Here is a 23077-nt window from a genome sequence, read left to right as displayed (position 1 = left end):
AACTAACAAGTTAACACTTCAGCAGTAGCCTACTCTAATTTCCTCAGTATCCTTGCCATTTAACTGGTGTAAAGTTCTCAAATATACAGAAAACTTGAATTCAACAGTCTTTTGAGGATGCTTTTATTGATTTTTCAGAAGAAAACGGTTATAGTGTAAGAATCAAAAGTTACTGAGTTAGATGTGCTCCTGATTAGAGGAGCTGGTTCACAGGTTTACTCAGGCCTTCACCTCATCCTTGACCTCTGGTTGAAGACGTTCTCCTTCCTTCTCAAGGTCTGAAAATGGCAGAAAAATGAACATGGACTGTCTTTTATGTAGTACTTGACCTCAATTTTTGATTCATTTTTATCGCCGTCATCATGAACCACAATCATAATCCTCTCCATGGGTTTTACTCAACTTGGCTTGGACTAAAACGCAGACAACACAGAAATGACACGAGAATAGAAATACACATGCATGAATGAATCTTTTGTCAATTAATGAATCTTTCATATGATTCAGTGAGCACCAGTCTGCTGACCTTGACGTTGGATGGGGCCCAGCACCAAGGTGTGGCTGTCGTGGCTGGAGCCCAGGGCCCTGGCCTTGCGGGAGGAGCAGCCTCGCCGACAGCGGGAGTTGTAGTCCGAGGCCTGACAGATGATGACCTTGCACTGAAGGTAGATAAACTCGTGGGTTCGCAAAAATTTGAAGGCCTTGAAGGTGAAGCGGGCGTAGCTGTGATTGCCTGAGAGGTAGGGACGGTAGGTGTTGTCCCTTGGACATCTGTGGGGACATTGAAGAGCACATGCAACTTTTGAGTCCTTCAGAATCAATAAATGTATGGTTATGGAGGTATACATGTTTATATTAAAGTAATCAAACCAACCATGAGTGAAAGAGGGCTCAAACACAATTTTTACTTCTTACCTACATGAAAAAGGTATCATGAAATGTACTTTAACATAAGAAGCTAGTATTTCTTACCCGTTGCGGACCAGGTCATAAGACCTGGTTTGGAAGTCGTGAGGTGAGGGCGAGGCCACGCAGGTGTCCAGGAACAGCACCAGACTGCTGTCGCTCCTCCTCAGACTCACCTGGACGTACAGGTCCTGGTTGAGCTTGACCTTGAAGGGGACCTCTGTCACCTGGTTGTAGAAGCTACTAGAATGGTAGAAGGCCATGGTGCCGTTGAACCTGCCCGATCCTGTGATGGAGCTGTTGGAAATCTCGTTGGCTTGGTACATATTCTGGACCATGATGTCCTTCTCCATGTGACACTCCACGTTCAGTTTGAATTGCGACTGACGCGAGATCTCACCCGAGCTAGACGGAGATGCACGGAGCGCGTTGGTGTAAACCACTCTCTCATTCACAAACTGTCAAAGTGAACGTAAGAGGAGGATGAGGGAAAGGAGAAAAGAGACAAGCTTCATTGAAACTATAGTCTACACACAACATAAATCTACTTGTCACACATCTCATTACCGCATCTTGCAGCAGATCTATTGTGCACAGTGTTAAGATATATTGGATCCATTATCTAATAAATCGTGGCACTCAGGGTCTGACTTTTGCAACGTGAAATTCTGTGGTAACCACTGGCCTCTGGCATGAGTGGTTACCTTTCTTACGGTTCCACAGGTGTTGATGGGGAAGCTGAACACCACTTGATAGCTGGAGACTGACGGGCGACAGCGTTGGTCATTCAGGTACAGGTTGTATCCGTCGTAACCCAAAGAGTTCAGGTAGGATCTGGAGACCACTATGTTCATGATGTCCGAAGAGCAGTCCACCCGTCCTGACAAACGACAGAACAAAAACATCCTGTTTGTCTCCCCCATCCAGAAGAAGTCAGTCTTGCTGAGCCGGGAGGTCCATCTCTCTCTAAAGCAGATAACCTTCACACACGCTTATCCACAAGGCCAAGAAGAGAGACGCTGTGTTTCTACCGCTCAGTCACCCATGACGAGTCTTCTATGGAATACAACCCCTTGCCTTTCTATCTTATTGAAGACTACATACATTAAGATAAAGACGCCAAGCTGGTCAGAGAAATGTGCTTCTTTCAAGCCTTCCCTGTCCAGGTTACCTGTGCTTGCTGGCAGAGAGCTGCTGAACTGAGCCTCAAAGCCACGGCTGACCACGGATTGGTCGGAGCGGAAGACAACCGTCAAGTAGCTGGAGGAGGAGTGGAAGGCATCCAGCGTGGTGTTCCCGGAGCACAGCTTCCCCAGCGGGCGAGAATGAATGGATGGACCATCGTACACGGCGACATAGTCACAGTTACAGCAGTTCTCCAACCTGTGTAAAAAAAACTAATTTATTCATTTAGGGGTCTTTAGCAGCAGGTCCCTGACACGGCTGAGGAAAGCGACCTGAGCTGCGTTTCCGGATAGCGATGGATCGTAGGCTAACTAACGAGCAAAAAACGAAACCATCAATATTTCTTACGTGTGTTTCCCAAACATGCTTTTTGGCTAATCTATCCACTTTCAAGAGCTACGAATTTTCAAGAGACACTTTAGCCACGATGTCTTTGGGAACGGCCAGTAAACTAAGATTCGTCGTATGATGGATTCTACGATCAACTTAGGCTGATGTTTCGGGAAATGCAGCCCTGGTCTTCGATCTCCGTGAGCTACACTCTTATAATAAATGGTTCTATATAGAACCAAAAAGGGTTCTATCGCATAAGCGAAATGGTTCTTTGCTCCCAAATATAAAACTCTACGGTTCTATATTGAACCCCAAGAACCCTTTTTTTTTTTTTTTTACCTCGCCCTCACCTCACGACTTCCAAACCAGGTCTTATGATCTGGTCCGCAACGGGTAAGAAACTAGCTTCATATGTTAAAGTACACTTCATGATACCTTTTCATGTAGGTAAGAAGTAAAAATGGTGTCTGAGCCCAATTTCACTCATGGTTGGTTTGATTACTTTAATATAAACATGTATACCTCCATAACCATACATTTATTGATTCTGAGGGACTCAAAAGTTGCATGTGCCCTTCAATGTCCCCACAGATGTCCAAGGGACCGTCCCTACCTCTCAGTTAATCACAGCTACGCCCGCTTCACCTTTAAGGCCTTCAAATTCTCGCGAACCCACGAGTTTGTCTACCTGCAGTGCAAGGTGTGTGATCGAGTATGACACTCACTCCAGCGAGGTGAATGACAGGTAGACCCTTTGTCCACTAGGGACCGATAGCTGCCACACACAGTTAGCGTTGTCATGGTAATAGCCAGGGTGGTAAGGGCTGGTGAAGGATCCAGAGCCATAAAGGTTCTCTCCACAAGGCAAGTGAGGCTCTAGAGCGAGGAAAGGACAACGTGAGAAAAGGAAATGTCAACACCTCAGATCTTCAAGAGTCTGTTGGGGATGTCAAGGTAATTAACGAAAAGTACATTTTACTGAGAATTGTCCATACCTGCTGTTGTGTATGGGCTGTTGGTGCCCGTTGGACAATAAGCTGAAGGAAAAAAATGGGAATTACATTTAATAATAATAATTTATGTGGTCATCTATGAAATGTTCAGTCACCCTGGAATACTTTAAGTACACGGCAAACATTTTAAAAGGCTTTTATTGGAACAAAAGTTGCCATTATTTGTGTAGTTCTGCATAATAAAATGTTCACATTGGTACATTATAAGTTGAGAAAGCACAAACTTTCACCCATTGTCTCTAAAATTACTGAGATGGTGTTCAGTCAGTCACTGAGCTAAAAACACTTACAGCTGTAGTCATAGCAGCAGTTGCCATAGTATTGACAGGAACTGCTGCAGGAACAGCTTCCAAGATTCGAGCCACAGTTGTACCGACAGGAGCGCTGAGCTGGAAACATAAAGCAGGTCCCTCATTAGGAAGAAATTATCCTGTCCTATATGGTGTTGGCAACTGCTTAATTAACAAGTACCAACAACCAAACAAAAACATTGATTTAGGTAAACATGTTTCTTTTGAATATGCCTTAAATAAATGCAAAAATTATGAGTTATAGATATAGCCGCCACAAATATACCTGTAGTTGGAGCATCTGGTGTTGTACTTGCACAGTAATCTACAGAAGACAAACATATCCTTAAATGTCCTTTACATTGTAAAACAGGTGACCAACTATTGTAATTGGTAACATAAGTTGAGAACGCACACTGTCACCCATTGTCGCTAACATGACTGAGATGGTGTTTAGTCAGTCACTGAGCTGAATAACTTACAGCTGTAGTCATAGCAGCAGTTGCCATAGTATTGACAGGAACTGCTGCAGGAACAGCTTCCAAGATTCGAGCCACAGTTGTACCGACAGGAGCGCTGAGCTGGAAACATAAAGCAGGTCCCTCATTAGGAAGAAATTATCCTGTCCTATATGGTGTTGGCAACTGCTTAATTAACAAGTACCAACAACCAAACAAAAACATTGATTTAGGTAAACATGTTTCTTTTGAATATACCTTAAATAAATGCAAACATTTTGAGTTATAGATATAGCCGCCACAAATATACCTGTAGTTGGAGCATCTGGTGTTGTACTTGCACAGTAATCTATAGAAGACAAACATATCCTTAAATGTCCTTTACATTGTAAAACAGGTGACCAACTATTGTAATTGGTAACATAAGTTGAGAACGCACACTGTCACCCATTGTCGCTAACATGACTGAGATGGTGTTCAGTCAGTCACTGAGCTGAATAACTTACAGCTGTAGTCATAGCAGCAGTTGCCATAGTATTGACAGGAACTGCTGCAGGAACAGCTTCCAAGATTCGAGCCACAGTTGTACCGACAGGAGCGCTGAGCTGGAAACATAAAGCAGGTCCCTCATTAGGAAGAAATTATCCTGTCCTATATGGTGTTGGCAACTGCTTAATTAACAAGTACCAACAACCAAACAAAAACATTGATTTAGGTAAACATGTTTCTTTTGAATATACCTTAAATAAATGCAAACATTTTGAGTTATAGATATAGCCGCCACAAATATACCTGTAGTTGGAGCATCTGGTGTTGTACTTGCACAGTAATCTATAGAAGACAAACATATCCTTAAATGTCCTTTACATTGTAAAACAGGTGACCAACTATTGTAATTGGTAACATAAGTTGAGAACGCACACTGTCACCCATTGTCGCTAACATGACTGAGATGGTGTTCAGTCAGTCACTGAGCTGAATAACTTACAGCTGTAGTCATAGCAGCAGTTGCCATAGTATTGACAGGAACTGCTGCAGGAACAGCTTCCAAGATTCGAGCCACAGTTGTACCGACAGGAGCGCTGAGCTGGAAACATAAAGCAGGTCCCTCATTAGGAAGAAATTATCCTGTCCTATATGGTGTTGGCAACTGCTTAATATACAGTACCAACAACCAAACAAAAACATTGATTTAGGTAAACATGTTTCTTTTGAATATGCCTTAAATAAATGCTAAAATTATGAGTTATAGATATAGCCGCCACAAATATACCTGTAGTTGGAGCATCTGGTGTTGTACTTGCACAGTAATCTACAGAAGACAAACATATCCTTAAATGTCCTTTACATTGTAAAACAGGTGACCAACTATTGTAATTGGTAACATTATAAGTTGAGAAAGCACACTGTCACCCATTGTCGCTAACATGACTGAGATGGTGTTCAGTCAGTCACTGAGCTGAATAACTTACAGCTGTAGTCATAGCAGCAGTTGCCATAGCGTTGACAGGAACTGCTGCAGGAACAGCTTCCAAGATTCGAGCCACAGTTATACCGACAGGAGCGCTGAGCTGGAAACATACAGCAGGTGCCTCATTAGGAAGAAATTATCCTGTCCTATATGGTGTTGGCAACTGCTTAATATACAAAAAAACACTGATTTGGGTAAACATGTTTCTTTTGAATGTGCAAAAACGAAAGTACTAAAATAAAAACAGTTATAGATGCAGCAGCCAAGGATATGTAGCAACCACTTTTGACTGCATACATGCATTCCCCCCCCCACACCCCCCCAGTGTAAATCAACTGTGGCTGTCACACAAGACGGTTTGCATGAGGTTTTACCTTGAGATGTTTCATATGTGCCCTCTGCTGTTGTTACTGCTGTTGTGCCCTCACAGTATTCTAAGAAAGGTAAATTATTGGCATGGTGCCACGGATTAGAACAGACGAGAGAGACACTACTAAAGTAACACAACACCCCCAATATAAACACAGATCGTAAGATCTTCACATACCATAGTAGCTATGGCAACAGTTTCCATAGTACCGACAGTTGTAATGGCAGGAGCAGTGTCCAACATTGTAACCACAGTTGTACCTGCAGAGATCTTGGTGGAAAGGGGACACACACACGTTGAGAGGTCTTCACACTTATCAAATTACATTTCATAATTTATATAGTATTAAACAGATTTATTGAAATACAGTAATAGTACAGTATATACTAGTATAGTACAGTATACGCCTATGAACGTCAATGGTTTTCATTCCTTCTCTGTTAAGCAGGTTAACCTACCTCTGTCAGCAGTAGTGTCCATAGGCCAATGAGTGGGCTCCATAGTAGTCTCCATGGCAGTGGTTGTTTCAGGTTGCGGGGACCCACCTTGACAGTGGTCTAAACAGACACGAAAATTTAATGTTTACCATTGAAAAATGGGACGCATCAACAAGGTAAAAGTTTTACCAATGAATGAGGCAAAGGGGTGAAGCCGGGGCATTCTTGGTTCTTACTTCGATAGTCGTGGCAACAGTTGCCGTTGTATTCACAGAGGTAGGAACATGAACAGTTCCCCATCTGATGGCCACAGTTGTATCTACAGGATCCTTCAGCTACATGTAAACATGAACAGATTTAATCAACCATTGGATGTTGCTTCTAAAACTTGCTATTTCTTCAAGAGTAAACCGCCTGTAGACAGTATTCTGTTAACAGTATTCACTATAGTGTGAAGATGTATAAGGAGAACGTATTCATAAATTCCCTGTCTACCATATTAAAGTGCAGAAAACACAATACACTATGGAGATCCAAGACATGGATAGTTAGGTGATGGGCTGATGTGTTCCCCTCAACTGCAGTGACTTGCTAGCTGCTCCTGGCATTCTCTAATCCCTGTTCTCCTCTCTGTCCCCCCCACACATCCCCTGTGGTGTGGGGGGTCTGAGCTGTCAGGACCTGCCTGGTCATCGGTCTACCAACGCTGGACCAGGGCTATACAAATAAATTTGATTTGATTTGATTTGACTTACCCACTAACTGGTATTCAGCCCGAAAGCCTTGGTAGTTTTGAGATCCATCACTTCGGAACCTCACGGTCATATATGCTCCAGTGGAATGGAAGGAAGAGGACTGTCTGCCACACAGCTTCCCCAGCAGTCGGCCTCCAGTCGAATAGCTGTCGTAGACAGAGATGGCATCGGACTGGCAGTTGGAGCCACCTTCCAGACTGAGAGCAGAGACAGGGAGGGAGGAGAGGGATGGTCAGGTTTCCTCGCTTGTTTGCTAACTATCCGTCACATGTCTAATATGCTGTGACTGTATTATTTAATGGATTCATCGTTTTCATCTGAAAGTTGAATATAAGTGGGAGGAGCCAGCTTTGCCTTCTGTCAATAAAAGCAGAAGTTATCAGTGTGTGAATGGAAGCCTGCTTATACCTGACGAAGGGGAAATCCAGTTGAATAACTTGATTTCCTCCATGTGCCTGGATGTACCACAAACAGTCTGCATTGTTGGGGTAGTTGTATGGGTAGTTGGGGCTGTTAAACCTTCCACTTGACCCTGACAGAGAGCCACCACACGGGGCTAAAAAGAAGAAGATGCAGCATTTAGAACAAGTTGTTGCCTCAGTCACCATGATGATTCCTTCTAAACAGGCACCTTTGAGAGCATATACCAAATGTCCTAGGTAGCTAAACAGTGCATATGTCAAGACGGACATCTTTGTTAGGATTGCCTCACTACAGTCGATGATGTCTGTCTTTTGGATGAATTCTAACAAATCAACGGTCCTGAAAACACAAAATAACGTGTCTCTAGTCATTGCATCTTCCTTACTGTCGGTTGTATACCATGGATCCATAGGTGATGGTGTGGTCCATTGACCTGAAAAAAACAGATTAAGAGTTTATGTCAATGAGCAGAGTCTCAACATAAATGTTTGTCAGAGGCACATTGATGGCTGCAAATCAGAAGTCAGTTTACTCTTAGGAAACAGACGAATAAATTCAAAGCATAATGTAGACGTTCTGTAATCTTACCTTGAGCTGCACTTAGGAGTAGCAGAGAACAAGCTACAAAAAGTGTTGCCATGTTTCACCGATGGTCTGATTGTGTCAGTCCAACATGACAGGGGTTTAAATACCCAACGGATGGCTTAAAACTTCCTTAAAGCACCAATAAAACTGCATCTCAAATCATGTCTCAAATTCTTTATGATGACTGCGTGGGAAAGTGTACACATGGGCCTGTGGTCATAAAGTATTTTACTCAGATAACAATGAGGACGTCACACAGAGCAAAAGTCGAGCATCTCATAAAGCTTAACTTCCAACAAATGACAAGAACATTAAAGACATACGCTTGAATTACCAAAAGGAAGAGTAATGCATGCTAACCCTAACCCAAGCATGATGGACCCAAGCACTCATGTTGAAGATTCACTTATTCTTCTTATGTAAAATAAACATGAAGAGGAGAAACTCAACAGGTGGGCAAAAGTGATGAATCTGCAGGCTAATGAAAACACCTTTCCCACTCTTTATCCATGTATACTTGCATTGGAAAATGGTTTGATGCCCCAGTACAAACCAGTAGGCTACATGGTAAATGTGTATTTGTAAAAGGACATTATTTGTTAAATGCATAACCTTTAATTAATTCAAAACTGCTTCTGTCGAAATAATGAACATTCTGACCAAGAACTTTAGTTTTGTTTCTTTAGATTACACTAATCTTCGTCTGGGTGATTTCCTTAAAATGCAACCCCATGCTGAGATGAATGATTACCTAAACAGTGTCACATCTCTCAAAGGCTATGCGTTTTGCCAAATATAATATATATATATATGTGTATGTATTTGTTTACATTAGATATGTCAAGTGTTAGAGATGGAGTGAGCCCCGGATCCTAAACTGTGTAGCTGCACATGATGTATTCTGTTGACCCAAGTGCCTTAAGAGGATTTTCCTTATTATGTGTGCAATTCTCTCTTTGAGGCTGTAAAGCAAGCACCTGTGGAGTTTACGTCCTTTTCCCAAGACAGAATGTCAGATCAGAGTCACTACCGTTGAAGAGACCAGTTTAGCGTTTCTGTCTGCTAGTTCTGGTTTAAAGTAGTAAGTGTTAATCCATTCACTTCTACTTAATTGAAAATAGGCTATTCCTTCACTCTGCACGTTACACTTGCAGACGTTCGATAGACCATCCAGTGACTCGGTGTGGTTCTATTATATCCTGTGTGATGATACAATTCTGTATCGGCAGAGTTGGGGTTTGGTTGTGATACGGTGGGAATATTAGCATCCCAGTGTCACTGGAGTTTACTTCCAAAGCAGGCATTCACTAGCTTTTCGCGGCCACTTGCATTGCTTCAATATTTTTGCGGCCCCCCCAAACCAAACTTCAACAGAGTACCCGCCCACATGGAAGTCAACGCTTTTCAATGGAGCGAGGCCAGACTCTCTGTACAAATGAAATGTACGAGAGTCTGGTTAGGACCAGGCTACTGTGCCCCCCCCGAACTGACTGAATTTATTTCTTATTCTAGTAGTCATCATGAATCGAGGAGGGGACATTGCAGCCTTTTTTGCTCCAGTAAATAAAAAAGTTAGAGGAACATGTCAAGGTATTGAGAGAGCTGAGGAGCTGGAAGAGGGAGAGCCAGAAACGTTTGTATGATTTTTATGTAAAGCAAAATTAAAGTTCAATGTAATGTTTAAATATAATTACTCTGATTAAACACTGGCCCCCCTTGGCCCCCCAGTAAAATTAGTCTAGAACCTCCACTGGGCCTTGAATTTAGGTATACCTCTTTTCTCATTCCGAAACCAGCTCTAGAGGGTTGTCTTTCGTCCTGGAAGACCTTAATTTGCATACAGTATAAAGTTAGGTTAGCTAACCATTAAAATGTAAATCAAGGCGCCTGCCTTTGACGGCCAAGTTTTAGAATCGATCGATATCTCGACTAAATATTGTGTACAACTGAATTTTACCACTAGATGGGGCAAAAAGCGTTACGTGCGCTGTAAAGAACAGCAGCTCGTGCAGCAGTGATGGTCTGTTCCGAGTCAGCGTCACACTTGACTGTTATGTCGAACAAGCTCACCACATTTACCGGCAGGAGTGTAGTGTGAGTGGGTAAGTAGCTGGCTGTGTTGATGCTAATTCAGTGTAAATTATAATACTGTTTTACCAGCTAGCTTGTCGTGTTGGTTTAATTAAGTGAGCTACGCAATAGCTAGCCCTGCAACACGAATTGTTTTGGATTTAACTCTTTCAAGTAATGCTATCTAGCTAACTAGCTACTGTATGTTATTTTTCTTCAACAAGGCCAGTTAGGTTCGTATAAAGTGTTGACCACACTCACGGTTAACGAGTTAGAGATGGATATAATTCAAAATATAAACGAAGGCGAAACTCTGTCCTCTGTCGGATAGCCTAGCTATTAGCCCCAATGTATATGCATCTGTGCTCAGGTAAGACAAGTCTGTCACCTTTCGTGAATGAATGCTATAGGAGTCACCGCCGGGAGGCCCGGGATAATTTCACGGAATACTTTTCTGCTCTACTCGATCGCTAGATTTGTTCGTTATTCTACTCTAATAACTAGTTAGACAATGTGGCCTCTTTCATCCCGTTTTCTACACAGCCAAGATGAACTAGTCTGGCCATACCATCAATGTCCATATACAACGCTAACTAGCTGCCAGAACTTAATTTCTGTAATTATTGCTAGTTTGCTAATTTTTAATCGAGAGGTTATCCATTTTCTAAAGGTCTGACGTGCATTGGTTTGTGTAGGAGGACGTGGTCCTTTTTTCAAAACGTGTTTGAAGAAGAAGTTCCTCTAACAGACCCTTCATTGTCACCAAATGCTCATTTGAATCTAGGACCTATTTAAATGAAGCCACACTAGGAAGACGCTATGATTCCCTAGTCATATTCAAATGCAATTCAACTAGAAAAAAATTCTAGCCAAGCTGCTTCGGTTGTTCTGGTGTTGCTTGATTGCAACAAAAGTTAGCCTGAGGTTTTGATGGGTGATTGATGAGGTGGGGGTCTATTAAAAGTGTCCATCTTTTCAGCAGAAGCGTGACCACATTTGTGAGGCGCAGAATATTTGTCAGGATCTCCCAATCAACACAACGTTTACCTTGAAAACATTCCAGCTAAACATCAGTAATCCCCTAATTCGCACACTGTCGCTTATTGCAGTCCTTGTTGACTGCAGAACATGAATGTAATGTGGAACACAGTGTTGAGTGGTCATGAAAGACAAGGGACGTGGCAAAAGGAAAGCTGATTTAGAGACATTTCGACAAAGAATCCTAGCAGATAAACAGGCAGCTAAGCTGTCTGTACGCTGCTGTGATAGAAGACACATTGTTTCTCTTGTCAAGGAGTCGGTTGGCAACCAGCAAGACATCACGAGGATAGCGCCGGACACTGGCAACATGAGTAGCTGTCTGGTCAAAGAGCAGACATACTTCTGATGCATTCTCATCTCGCATCTAATGCGTTTTAGTTACGTTTTCTATCAGTCAGACCTGTCCATTTGTCACCATACCCCACCTCACAGAACTTCTTTAGTAGACACCACACCACCATGTGTCAGCTGTCATTCATTTTCTGCCATTCCGAACTCTCACTCGTCTTGTTGTCTACCCCTCTCCCCCCTCTCCCACCCTTTCTTTGCCTTGGTGCTGTTTTATGGACGACCATTTGGTTGGTAGGAGAGGAGACAAAGGCCTCTCTCACTCGAGTCGCTATGGAGACCCACATGTGTGAGTGATCCAGGACTCGGCCGTAGGCAGTGGTCAGCTATAGCAACTCCTCCCACTCGGTCTGCCTTGACACTGTCTTAATAGAGAGTGAGAGTGTGTCTGTGAATGTGAGAGTGTGTGTGAATGTGAGTGAGTGTGTGGGGTCACGGGGCGTCTCTGCCTGTCGTAGGGGGCGTGTCCAGAGAACGTGTGGGCTGGCCTTGACGTCACCCTAGATTCAGCATGCAACAAGCAGAGCTTCTGTCTCAACTGCTCCTTGTCTGCGCACATATGGCTCATTGTCACCCATGCTTAAGGACGGAGGAGAGAGGGAGAGGGAGAGGGAGTGGGAGTGGGAGAGGGAGAGGGAGAGGGAGAGGGAGAGGGAGAGGGAGAGGGAGAGGGAGAGGGAGAGGGAGAGGGAGAGGGAGAGGGAGTGAAGCCTGTGCTCTTAATCATTCACTATCTCCTAAACCACACTTACTGAACAGGAATGCCGGAGGTGTTGTGTTCAGCTGGCTGGCTGAGGTGAAGTTAAAGATTAGCCAGTGACCCCACCCAGGCCCAGCTCCGGATAGTGTGTGGTACTGCACACTGCTGGCTGGTGACCTGAAGCTGAAGGGTGTTCTCAACCATGAATGTGTCACTTGAGTTATTCTCAGTTAACTGTGGAGGAGGGAGGGAGAGAGAGAGAGAGAGGAGGAGGAGGAGGGGGGGGGGGATGAGAGAGGGGGAGGGGGAGGGATGGGGAGGGGGGGGGGCAAAAAGCATGAGCCTGGCAGACGAGGCCAAGGGTGTGGAAGTGGTGGGGGCAAAATGAAACAAAGGATCGAGTGAAGGAGAATAAGGCTAAATAAACGACATTGACATAAAAGACATTGGGTGGCAACTCCTGCTTACTCCTGTCTCCCCCTCCTCTCTCCCCTTCCTCTCTCCCCCTCCTCTCTCCTCTCTCCCCCTCCTCTCTCCTCCCTCCTCTCTCTCCCTCCTCTCACCCCTCCTCTCTCCCCCTCCTCTCTCTCCTCCTCTCTCCCCCTCCTAGCTCTCTCCTCCCTGCGTTTGCTGCCGGACCCCCAGCCCAGGGAATGGTCCGACGGGGACATGCCTTACGTGGATAGGCAGAACCGAATCTGTGGCTTCCTAGATATCGAGGAGAATGAGAGCAGCGGGAAATTCCTCCGTCGCTACTTCATCCTGGACACACAGCTGGGCAGCCTGGTGTGGTTCATGGACAACCCGCAGGTAACGATCACCCTTCACCTTCTAGACTGCCCTGCTTTTCTTATAGTAATAATACTGTGTTCATTTGGCAGACAATTGTTTGGATAGTTCCACTCCCCTCAGCGAATCAAACGCGTGTTCACACAAACGGGTCATAAACCAAACAGTCGACCAATCAGCGACAAGCAAGGAAATCCCTCAGGAGGGCAGGTTTGACAGGTCATTAGAAACATTCAAAACCTCTCAGAACAAAGGCCAGATGGCATCAAGTTTCTTAATGAATTAATATGTGCTTGTTTTATTTGGGAAGCATCTCTGCTAACTAAATAGCTCCTGTTATTTCCTTGAATGATGATGTTTCCCATATCTCACTGTCTCTCTCTCTTCGTCTCCTTTCTTTCCTCCACCCCCCTGCTCTCCATACCCTGCCCTCCACCCCCCTGACCTCTACCCCCCTGCCCTCCACCCCCCCTGCCCTCCACCCCCCTGCCCCCTTTAGAATCTGCCCGTGGGTGCAGACTGTGTGGCCTCCCTAAAGCTCACCTACATCTCCAAGGTAGGAGTGGCTACTCTCAGCGTCATGTCAATCCATTTCACCCCTATTATACCCGATAGAGCGTTGTTATTCATTCCTTTTTACTGTGTGCATTTTGTATCCTTTCAAATGTTACCCTGTATTGTTTTGTCAAACTATGCTACGCTAAGTGCCTCTGCAAATTGCCTCTCGGGGACAAATAAAGTGCATTGAATTGAATAAGCTTCCGTTTGTCTGCTTCACACAGTCCTCCTGTCTTTCAGGTGAGCGATGCTACTAAGCAGAGACCAAAGGCTGAGTTTTGCTTTGGTAAGTCTGACCGTGGAGCAACCACAACCTCCCCTGAGATTCCTCTCGTCAACCTCCTCTGGTTAAAGGATTGATCCTTTTCTGACCTTGCCTGTGTTTCCACACAGCCTGTGACAGCAGAGCCAGCCTCCATGTGCAGCTCAGCCAGCTCTCGTCCTCAGCTGGAAAGCTAGCGCCCGATCCTCAGACACTCTTTTCTAAAGAAAGACAGTTCATATAACTGGACTCCTCACAGCATCATGACCCTGGACCATTGTACATTTACATTGAGTCATTTAGCAGATGGTTTTATCCAGAGCGGCTTACAGTAAGAACAGGGACACCTGTGGCCCTGGAGTAAGGCTCAGTTTGGCCCTGGAGTCAGGCTCAGTTTGGCGTGAACGTGTGGGTAGACTTGGACTGGAAGCTGGTGTTTATTTCTGAACCGGTTGAGGAACTCCTGGGTTAAGGCCTAAATCATGGTTTGCGTTTCACGGTTGGTTAATTTTCGTACTTCTGGCCAGCTTGTTCATGCTCGCTATAGCTTTAATGCGTTCTTAATTGCTCTTTCCAGGAAAGGCTGTTTTGGAAAAGCCGTCATATAGGCAAATACTTCAAGATGGACTTACAGTAAAAGTAGGGTCAGAGCAACAGGCTGATCAATTGCTCTGTGTGTGTGTCTCTTAGACCAACACCACATTTTAAGGCATGTGTTTGATCCCAGCAATGAGTCAGATAATGGATCTTATTCCAGTTACCCCGGAAACCCCCCCCCCCCCCCTCCACCCCACCCTCCCTTCATACCAGGTTTCCTAGCAACCTCCGTCGTTCCCTGGTCTCTGCCCCCTGATTGTCCTGACGTTCTGGAGCCTCTGCTCCGAGTCCCACATGAGGATGTGAGGAATCTTCCCTCCTCTGACGCTCCTTGGTGTCTAGAACTCTCTCATTTGAGAGGGTGCTGGTACTTTGGAACATCTCTTTCCTTGTTACCGGTCGACTCCAAAGATAATGTTTAGTGACAGGCAGTGTTCCTCTCCTTAGTAACTTCCCCCCTCTCTCTTCTCCCTCTCTATGTTGGAAATGTTGTGCTACTCAAATGTACGCCAACTACAAGCAGAGAGAAGGTACAGGGAGAGCATAGAGGGAGCGGGTGTCTCATGGATTTTCCTGCACTGAGACAGGATGTGACCACAAACTCTTTCTCTCACACACACACACCCACACGCGCGCACACGCACACGCACACACACACACACACACACACACACACACACACACCCACGCGCACACAGAGAAGTGTGGAAGAATGATGTCCTTTGTGACTCCGTCCTAAAAAGTGTTTCTCTGTGCTGCCACCCCCCTGCCCTGCCCTACCTCCCCTCCTGCCCTACCTCCCCTCCTGCCCTACCCTGCCACCCCTCTGTACTGTCATTTACCCTGTTCTGTAATGCCATTTAGAATGTTCTAGAAGTTTGGAAGAGAGGACAGGGACATGCATGCAGAGGGAGAGGGAGAGAGAAAGTGAGAGGGTGACAGAGAAATAGAGAGGCACTCTGTGTCAGGATCAGTGATTGAGAGCTAATGTGTTTGACCTAAAAGTCTTGCGTGTGGGAGTGAGAACCAGGAGTGATTTGAGCTCATTAGCGAGAGGCTTTTTCCACTTCCAGGAGCACCCAGTGTTCAAAGTCCTGTTAACGAATCGAATCCCATCTAGTACAAGCCTGATGTGCTCCCATGTGTGTTTCAGTCATCAACGCTGGGATGAGGAAGATCTTCCTGCAGGCGAACGACCAGCAGGACCTGGTGGACTGGGTCAACGCTCTCAACAAGGCCACCAAAATAACTGTGAGACACACACACACACACACACTTTATTCTGTCCATGTGTTGTCACCTATGTGTGTGGAGGGTGTGTGGAGGGTGTGTGGAGGGTGTGTGGAGGGTGTGTGGAGGGTGTGTGTAGGTTAGTGACTCAGCGTTCCTCCCTGGGCAGGTCCCCAGGCCGTGTGATGGCCAGCAGGACGTGCAGAGGCAGGGAGCCCTGCTGGAGCTGGCCCAGGGGCCCAGGAAGCAGGTGTCTTACAGGACGGAGATCATCGGAGGGGTCCCCATCATCACCCAGACGCAGGTACCTGCAGTCCCCACGCGCTGCCATGTGGACCTGGGGGGTTACACAGTGAGACACACTCACACACAAGTATGGACTCTCATAATGACCCAACATCCGTCAACACCCCCACCTCACCCCTTCCACCTCTGCTCCACCTCCCTCTGTTCCCCCTTCCCCCAATTCATCTCCACCCCCTCCCCTGGGTCTCCCATCCTCCGCCTCCCTCCCTCCCCTGCTACCCCCCCTCCCCCCTCTCCAGCAGGAAGGTGTAGAGGGCCAGGATGGGTCAGACAGGGACGGTCTGCGGCGGTCTCACAGCCAGCTTCCTTACTTCCTGGGCAGGCCGGCTTTGGACCACGCGGTCATCAAGTCTGGCTACTGCGTCAAGCAGGGCGCCGTGGTGAGTGAAAGCCAGTGCTCTGATGGAGCTGCAGGGTCTCCAGGGGTGCTAGGATAGGGCTGGCTACCCTGGAGGCCTGGGGGAAGGACCTCCAGGAGTGTGCCCTGAGACAGTTTCTCTTGTTTTTGACACGTCTTCTCTTTCCCCAGATGAAGAATTGGAAGCGGAGGTATTTCTTACTGGAGGAGAACTCGATGAGTTACTTCAAATCAGATCTGGTAAACTGCCAATCTTATCAACACTGTTAATGCAGTCTTGTCTGTTTCTAAGTGACAGATTTCTATATGGTTGTACTTCCACTCATTTCTCTTTCTGCATGCCACATACACGGTTGTAACACGTTTCACGTTATGTCTGGAATTCTGTACATGACCAGACATGCCTCTTTACCTCTTCCCAACCTCCACCCTCCCACACACACACACACACACACACGTCATTACCCGTATGTGCCTGTATTGTAGACCTAGTGAGACATCAACAGTATGTGCCTGTATTGTAGACCTAGTGAGACACCAACAGTATGTGCCTGTATTGTAGACCTAGTGAGACACCAACAGTATGTGCCTGTATTGTAGACCTAGTGAGTCATCAACAGTATGTGCCTGTATTGTAGACCTAGTGAGTCATCAACAGTATGTGCCTGTATTGTAGACCTAGTGAGACACCAACAGTATGTGCCTGTATTGTAGACCTAGGGAGACACCAACAGTATGTGCCTGTATTGTAGACCTAGTGAAACACCAACAGTATGTGCCTGTATTGTAGACCTAGTGAGACACCAACAGTATGTGCCTGTATTGTAGACCTAGTGAGACACCAACAGTATGTGCCTGTATTGTAGACCTAGTGAGACATGAACAGTATGTGCCTGTATTGTAGACCTAGTGAGACACCAACAGTATGTGCCTGTATTGTAGAACTAGTGAGACACCAACAGTATGTGCCTGTATTGTAGACCTAGTGAGACACCAACAGTATGTGCCTGTATTGTAGACCTAATGAGACACCAACAGTATGTGCCTGTATTGTAGACCTAGTGAGACACCAACAGTATGTGCCTGTATTGTAGACCTAGTGAGTCATCAACAGTATGTGCCTGTATTGTAGACCTAGTGAGTCATCAACAGTATGTGCCTGTATTGTAGACCTAGTGAGACACCAACAGTATGTGCCTGTATTGTAGACCTAGTGAGACACCAACAGTATGTGCCTGTATTGTAGACCTAGTGAGACACCAACAGTATGTGCCTGTATTGTAGACCTAGGGAGACACCAACAGTATGTGCCTGTATTGTAGACCTAGTGAGACACCAACAGTATGTGCCTGTATTGTAGACCTAGTGAGACACCAACAGTATGTGCCTGTATTGTAGACCTAGTGAGTCATCAACAGTATGTGCCTGTATTGTAGACCTAGTGAGACACCAACAGTATGTGCCTGTATTGTAGACCTAGTGAGACACCAACAGTATGTGCCTGTATTGTAGACCTAGTGAGACACCAACAGTATGTGCCTGTATTGTAGACCTAGTGAGACATGAACAGTATGTGCCTGTATTGTAGACCTAGTGAGACACCAACAGTATGTGCCTGTATTGTAGACCTAGTGAGTCATCAACAGTATGTGCCTGTATTGTAGACCTAGTGAGACACCAACAGTATGTGCCTGTATTGTAGACCTAGTGAGACACCAACAGTATGTGCCTGTATTGTAGACCTAGTGAGTCATCAACAGTGCCCAAGGACATGGGCTGTCTGTCCTGTCAGCGCCAGGCTTAGAAGACAACAATGTTACTATCTCAGTGTCACTGAACAATGTTACTATCTCAGTGTCACTGAACAATGTTACTATCTCAGTGTCACTGAACAACAAGGCCTACTGCACCATACCACAAGCTTTCTCTTTGGTTTAACATTTATTATTATTTGTTAGTTTAGCATTTATTATGAGAAGTTTAGGTGTAAAGAATAGAACCTCATCTCTCTCTGCCTCTCTCTCTCTTTTCTCTCCAGGAAAAGGACCCTCTGAGAGTGATCCCATTGAAAGAGGTTAACAAAGTCCAGGAGTGCAAACAAAGGTGCAATAACAAACGCCTCCTCTCTGGGGAACAAAAAGCCCCCCTCACAGCTGCCCCGTCTAGTGCTGGGTGATCCTGGTACTCCCTGACTGACTGGAACCTGGCTCTGCCCCTCCCCTCTCCCCCACTCCTCCCTCCTCCCCCTCTCCCTCCACAGTGACATCATGATGAGGGACAACCTGTTTGAGGTGGTCACCCCGTCCAGGACCTTCTTCCTCCAGGCCGACAGCCCAGAGGAGATGCACAGCTGGATCAAGGCCGTGTCTGGAGCCATTGTGGCCCAGCGAGGCCCCGGGAGGTCTGCAGCCTCAGTATGTACCTGAGCCCCTGGGCTGGGGGAGGGCCGGGGAGGGAGGGAGGGCCATGGAGGGAGGGCCGGGGAGGGAGGGAGGGCCATGGAGGGAGGGCCGGGGAGGGAGGGAGGGCCATGGAGGGAAGGCCGGGGAGGGCCGGGAAGGGAGGGAGGGCCGGGAAGGGAGGGAGGGCCGGGGAGGGAGGGAGGGAGGGCCGGGGAGGGAGGGAGGGAGGGCCGGGGAGGGAGGGCCGGGGGTGCATGTTGTCTTCTCCTCTGTCTCCTGTCCTCAGTGTGTCCAGCTGCAGGGGATGCCTTCAGGATCAGGGGGTGTCTGGAAGGGCTCACGCTAGCAGCCATCCAACCCCCTGCTCATCCACACACAAGCACCAATCAAATCTTTTAAAAAGCAGTAATGCTCTCTACGAGTATTGCCCTGTGTCCCCCCCTGCCCTTGTAGAGATCAGAGCCGGACTGCCCCGTGGCTCAGTCCAGCCTGACCCCCCCCCCCTCCCCAGGCCACACCCCCGTGTGCTCTAATCCAGCTTTGCACTGTGTTGTTGCAGATGCGGCAGGCCCGCCGGCTGTCAAACCCCTGTATACAGAGGTACACGTCCCGCATCGGGGAGTGCAGCAGCACGTACGTCAGCTTTTCTACCCTCCTCTCCCTCCAAACCTCCTCTCCCTCCAAACCTCCCCTATGTCCCCATTTGGACACTTAACCCACCCCCAAACTACTGCCCCCCGCCCCCCCCTGCTGGGATTGCTCGATAACAAACCAAAGCCTTCTCTCTCTGCCGCCTCGCTGATCTCTCTGCCGCCTCGCTGATCTCTCTGCCGCCTCGCTGATCTCTCTGCCGCCTCGCTGATCTCTCTGCTAGCCACCCCCTGGCCGTAGCTGTTGGCTGCGCGTCTTGAGTTTTCGGTTTACGATGTTGTGAGCTTGGACACAGTTTCAGTACAGCGGCTTGGCTGTGCCGCAGCCCCCCTCCCCTCCCTCCCCCTCACACCCCCAGGGCTTGGTTTGGGGTGTTCGAGTGTCTCTCACCCACCCTTCTAATTGAAGATAAACATTTCTTTGCGATGTAGTGAAATCTACAGCTTACGCACACAGCACTAACTACCTCAACTTAAATAGTGAACTCCTGACTGGCTCATTTCCTCTTTAAAGTCTGTTTTTATATGGACCTCTAATTCTCTCACAGTGTCTAATCCTCTGTCTGTCTGTCTGTCCTTCTGTCTGTCTGTCCTTCTGTCTCTGTCTGTCTGTCTGTCTGTCTCAGCAGTCTCCTGCAGCTGTGTACGTGTCTTAGATGTGTAACATCCTGCCTGTCTCTAGCCCTGCCGCCTGTCCGCTGCCTGTATGTCCAAACATGCACGCACATGCGCACGCACACGTTTATATTTGTGTCTCTGTGTGGTAGTCTGTTTCATTCATGTGTGTGACTGCTCACTAACATTGTCTATCTTTCTGTTCTGTATTTCTGTTCATCCCCCTCCTTGTTTTTCAGCGAGTGAAGTCTGATAGTGAACTACTAGCATTGAAACACTGAAATCCTCCATCTACTGCTCTCAACTCTCTTATAATACTCCTACCTACCACCACTATACCCATCCTACCACCCATCACTACTGTACTCTACAAGCTTTACTTCCATTACCTACTATTATTCAACTCTACCAGCTACATATATATACTTCTACTGATCACTGCTCTACCAACTTCATGTATACCTCTACTCTACCAGCTATTAATTCTTCTACTACATACGACTGTCCTGTATGAACCAGCATTCATCCAGGATGCTGTCAGAACATCTACCAACACTCTTCCTACTACCACCACTACTGGTACTGCTGCAACTGTCCACATGACAACATTACCACTGCGACTACTTGTACTGTAGTATTCCTGCTCCTGGTACTTGTGCTGCTCCAGATAGGACATACTGATCCAGATGGTGCTTCATCAGGTCTTTTACAACATCATCCACTGACTGACTGCAGATGCATACATGTTTTTTCCTGTAATCTTCTCAATTTTGTTTTTTTTATCTGACCCTGTCTGCCCTAATCTCTCTCTTTCTCTCTCTCTCCCTCCATCTCTCTCTCTCTCCGTCTCTCTATCTCTCTCCCTCCATCTCTCTCTCTCCAGGAATCCTGTGGTCGTTCGTCTCCCTCCACATTCTACCGGAGCCCCGCGGGCCCCCCTCTCCCTCGCTCGCCCGTATCTGCAGTGCCACCCTTCCCAGAGTGCCCTGCTGTTGCGGGCGGCGCCCGCCCGCAGCATGGCGTGGGACAGCGAGCACTTCATGAGCCTCCTGCCGCGGCCCGGCCGCGCCCGGCCCCGCCTCTCCCTCCAGGAGACGCCCCTCGCCAAGTGACCGCCGTCGCCACGGCAGCCGAGCCGGAGTCACCGTGGCGACGGCGCAGTCACTTTGAGCCCTGCGAGCCGCCCCTCGACCTAGACGATGCAGACCTGCCGGTCAGCGAGGTCTGACCTTTGACCTCATCCTCTGGTTAGGAAGGGGACTGTAGTAGGCTAGCGTTAGCGAACAGGCTAGCTGGTCCTGGAGTACTTGCCAGATAGGGTTTTGAAAGGAACAGAAAAGGAAGATGGCTCCCATTACGACTGCGTACACCTTGTGCAGCTTAAATGAATACTGGCTGTTCCATGCGGCTGGTCACTGTAACGTGTGTGTGTGTGAGAGAGGACTGCCACTGGACTGAAATATGCACCAAAGACGTCCCCCGCGTCACCTGTCCCTCCCACCTGCACCCCTTTCAGACTTCTTTATTTACTTCTATGGTTGAGACTGTCAAAGTTCCAGGGCTGAAATCAGCTTGTCCTTGTGAAATAGAATACGATTCAGGAAAGAGCTTCGTTAGAACCTGTCAAACAGTGATTTTCTGCCAAGCCAGTATACACCAAGGCAACTTGTAGACAATATTTCCTCATCTAATTCAACTAATTCAACCTAGCCTATTGATAACACTTATTTCCTGTTCTAACATCACTAATCTCTGTAATTAAAAACGTATGTATTTGTGGCATATTTTACCAAATGTGTTGGAGCCACCTATGTCCAGTGTAACTGGAGGGTGTAACCAGTGGTCACTGAGATGACCAGTGTCTACTGGTCGTGGTACCAGAAGATGTGCTGCCTTAAGCAAGGTCTTCTTCTTCGTTCGCCAAACTTTTGAGGGTACTTTGATGGATCCCCGCCACGTGGTTTCCATGGTTACGGTTTCCATTGACTGACTGTCAGCAGTCGTGAGGATGGATTCACTATGAATGGAGCTGGGTGGCTTGAAGGGCCGGAAGGAGATTCTGACCTGCAGTTAGGACCGGTCAGGTCAGGTCAGGACCGAGGCTTTTTCAAGCAGCTGTAAGCAGGTTGTGAGGATCATGTAGAGATGTTGTTTAGTAACATAATACCTTGTAAGAATTTGTCTTTTTTTATATGCATGTTGCCAATTCACTAATAATTTACCCTGGGGCCTCTGTGGAACAGGGACTGCAATGTGTGTTTAAAACAGTGACTGAAATGTGTGTCTGACAAATCATGAAGATGTGATCTTTTTGTAAGCATTTTTTTTTTTTTTTTTTTTTTTTTTTTCTTTTTGCAAAGTTTTTTTTGTATATTAATTAAGCTTTTAGATGTTTCCTTTCAAAGTCCCCTGTGCCTGTTCCTCCAGATAGGGTGGGTTATTCCTGCAGTAGGTGACTGTTCTTCATGTCTTCTATTGAGAGCCTCGTTGTAGTTCTACTAGATGAGATAGCCTTTTAAAAAGTGCCTGCATCAATTCTATCCAAATAACAAAGCAATTTTAACCCTTTCATTTGTCTTGTGTAATTGTGATTGTCACTATTTATTAAATGGATGACTTGAACCAAAGGCCTGGTTAATTACTTTTAATTCTGTGGCAACTGTATTAATTTGGAATAACGCTAATGCACATAGGAACATTTTTAAATGATATCGTACAGATGACTTGGATTATTGTGTTTTTGTTTTATTTTTTATCAGCTTTTAGTTTTGATTGAGAGGTTGTGAGACATTAGAGTAAAGTGGCTGGTGAAGAAGTTAAACTTCTTTCCAACTTCATGGTCAATGGAAGACCACACTGCCCTCTTGTGGCGAGACACCGTCCTACCCGTAGGGTAGACCACATTTCGTCCTGTGTTTGTTTAAC

General features: G+C 46.5%; 2 protein-coding genes across 7 annotated transcripts; one reads left to right on the top strand and one right to left on the bottom strand.

Annotated features, from left to right (window-relative positions):
* Nucleotides 1–126: 126 nt before the first annotated feature.
* cuzd1.1 (CUB and zona pellucida-like domains 1, tandem duplicate 1) lies at nucleotides 127–8315 on the bottom strand. Its single transcript, XM_084709466.1, has 22 exons — nucleotides 7496–8315; nucleotides 7219–7428; nucleotides 6700–6798; nucleotides 6485–6583; nucleotides 6220–6296; nucleotides 6031–6184; nucleotides 5658–5756; nucleotides 5459–5497; nucleotides 5174–5272; nucleotides 4978–5016; nucleotides 4692–4790; nucleotides 4496–4534; nucleotides 4210–4308; nucleotides 4014–4052; nucleotides 3728–3826; nucleotides 3420–3461; nucleotides 3150–3300; nucleotides 2078–2289; nucleotides 1611–1786; nucleotides 973–1364; nucleotides 527–771; nucleotides 127–278 (listed from the first exon to the last, which is right to left on the bottom strand). Exons 1-22 carry the CDS (start codon nucleotides 8049–8051, stop codon nucleotides 220–222), a joined length of 3123 nt encoding a protein of 1040 aa, XP_084565592.1. The 5' UTR covers nucleotides 8052–8315; the 3' UTR covers nucleotides 127–219.
* A 1880-nt stretch (nucleotides 8316–10195) lies between these two features.
* Nucleotides 10196–22779, top strand: plekha1a (pleckstrin homology domain containing, family A (phosphoinositide binding specific) member 1a). Of its 6 annotated transcripts, XM_084667149.1 has the most exons (13): nucleotides 10196–10328; nucleotides 12996–13195; nucleotides 13674–13730; nucleotides 13973–14018; nucleotides 15745–15842; nucleotides 15991–16125; nucleotides 16367–16507; nucleotides 16657–16725; nucleotides 18524–18588; nucleotides 18746–18899; nucleotides 19447–19520; nucleotides 20167–20241; nucleotides 21036–22779. In XM_084667149.1, the coding sequence occupies exons 2-13, from the start codon at nucleotides 13055–13057 to the stop codon at nucleotides 21262–21264; spliced, it is 1284 nt and encodes a 427-aa protein (XP_084523275.1). In that variant the 5' UTR covers nucleotides 10196–10328; nucleotides 12996–13054; the 3' UTR covers nucleotides 21265–22779. The 6 variants fall into 6 exon arrangements, with proteins under 6 accessions (XP_084523275.1, XP_084523272.1, XP_084523274.1 ...); XM_084667146.1 differs by lacking the exon at nucleotides 20167–20241; XM_084667148.1 differs by lacking the exons at nucleotides 20167–20241; nucleotides 21036–22779 and adding an exon at nucleotides 20392–20832.
* Nucleotides 22780–23077: the final 298 nt, after the last annotated feature.

This window comes from Hypomesus nipponensis, chromosome 11 (genome assembly GCF_054491055.1).
Source record: "Hypomesus nipponensis isolate SF chromosome 11, ASM5449105v1, whole genome shotgun sequence".
Lineage (NCBI taxonomy): Eukaryota > Metazoa > Chordata > Actinopteri > Osmeriformes > Osmeridae > Hypomesus > Hypomesus nipponensis.
The sequence above is the reverse complement of the archived record's forward strand: the minus strand, read 5'-3'. Positions and strand labels throughout refer to the sequence as shown.

Excerpts from the sequence above, each read along its gene's own strand:
- cuzd1.1 (XM_084709466.1), bottom strand. The coding sequence starts at position 8,051 with ATGGATCCATGGTATACAACCGACAGTAAGGAAGATGCAATGACTAGA. Across the intron at positions 4,791-4,977 it reads ACCAGATGCTCCAACTACAG|CTCAGCGCTCCTGTCGGTAC; the intron begins GTATATTTGTGG and ends TTATGTTTCCAG. Across the intron at positions 4,309-4,495 it reads ACCAGATGCTCCAACTACAG|CTCAGCGCTCCTGTCGGTAC; the intron begins GTATATTTGTGG and ends TTATGTTTCCAG.
- plekha1a (XM_084667149.1), top strand. The coding sequence starts at position 13,055 with ATGCCTTACGTGGATAGGCAGAACCGAATCTGTGGCTTCCTAGATATC. Across the intron at positions 13,196-13,673 it reads GGTTCATGGACAACCCGCAG|AATCTGCCCGTGGGTGCAGA; the intron begins GTAACGATCACC and ends TGCCCCCTTTAG. Across the intron at positions 18,589-18,745 it reads GTCCAGGAGTGCAAACAAAG|TGACATCATGATGAGGGACA; the intron begins GTGCAATAACAA and ends CTCCCTCCACAG.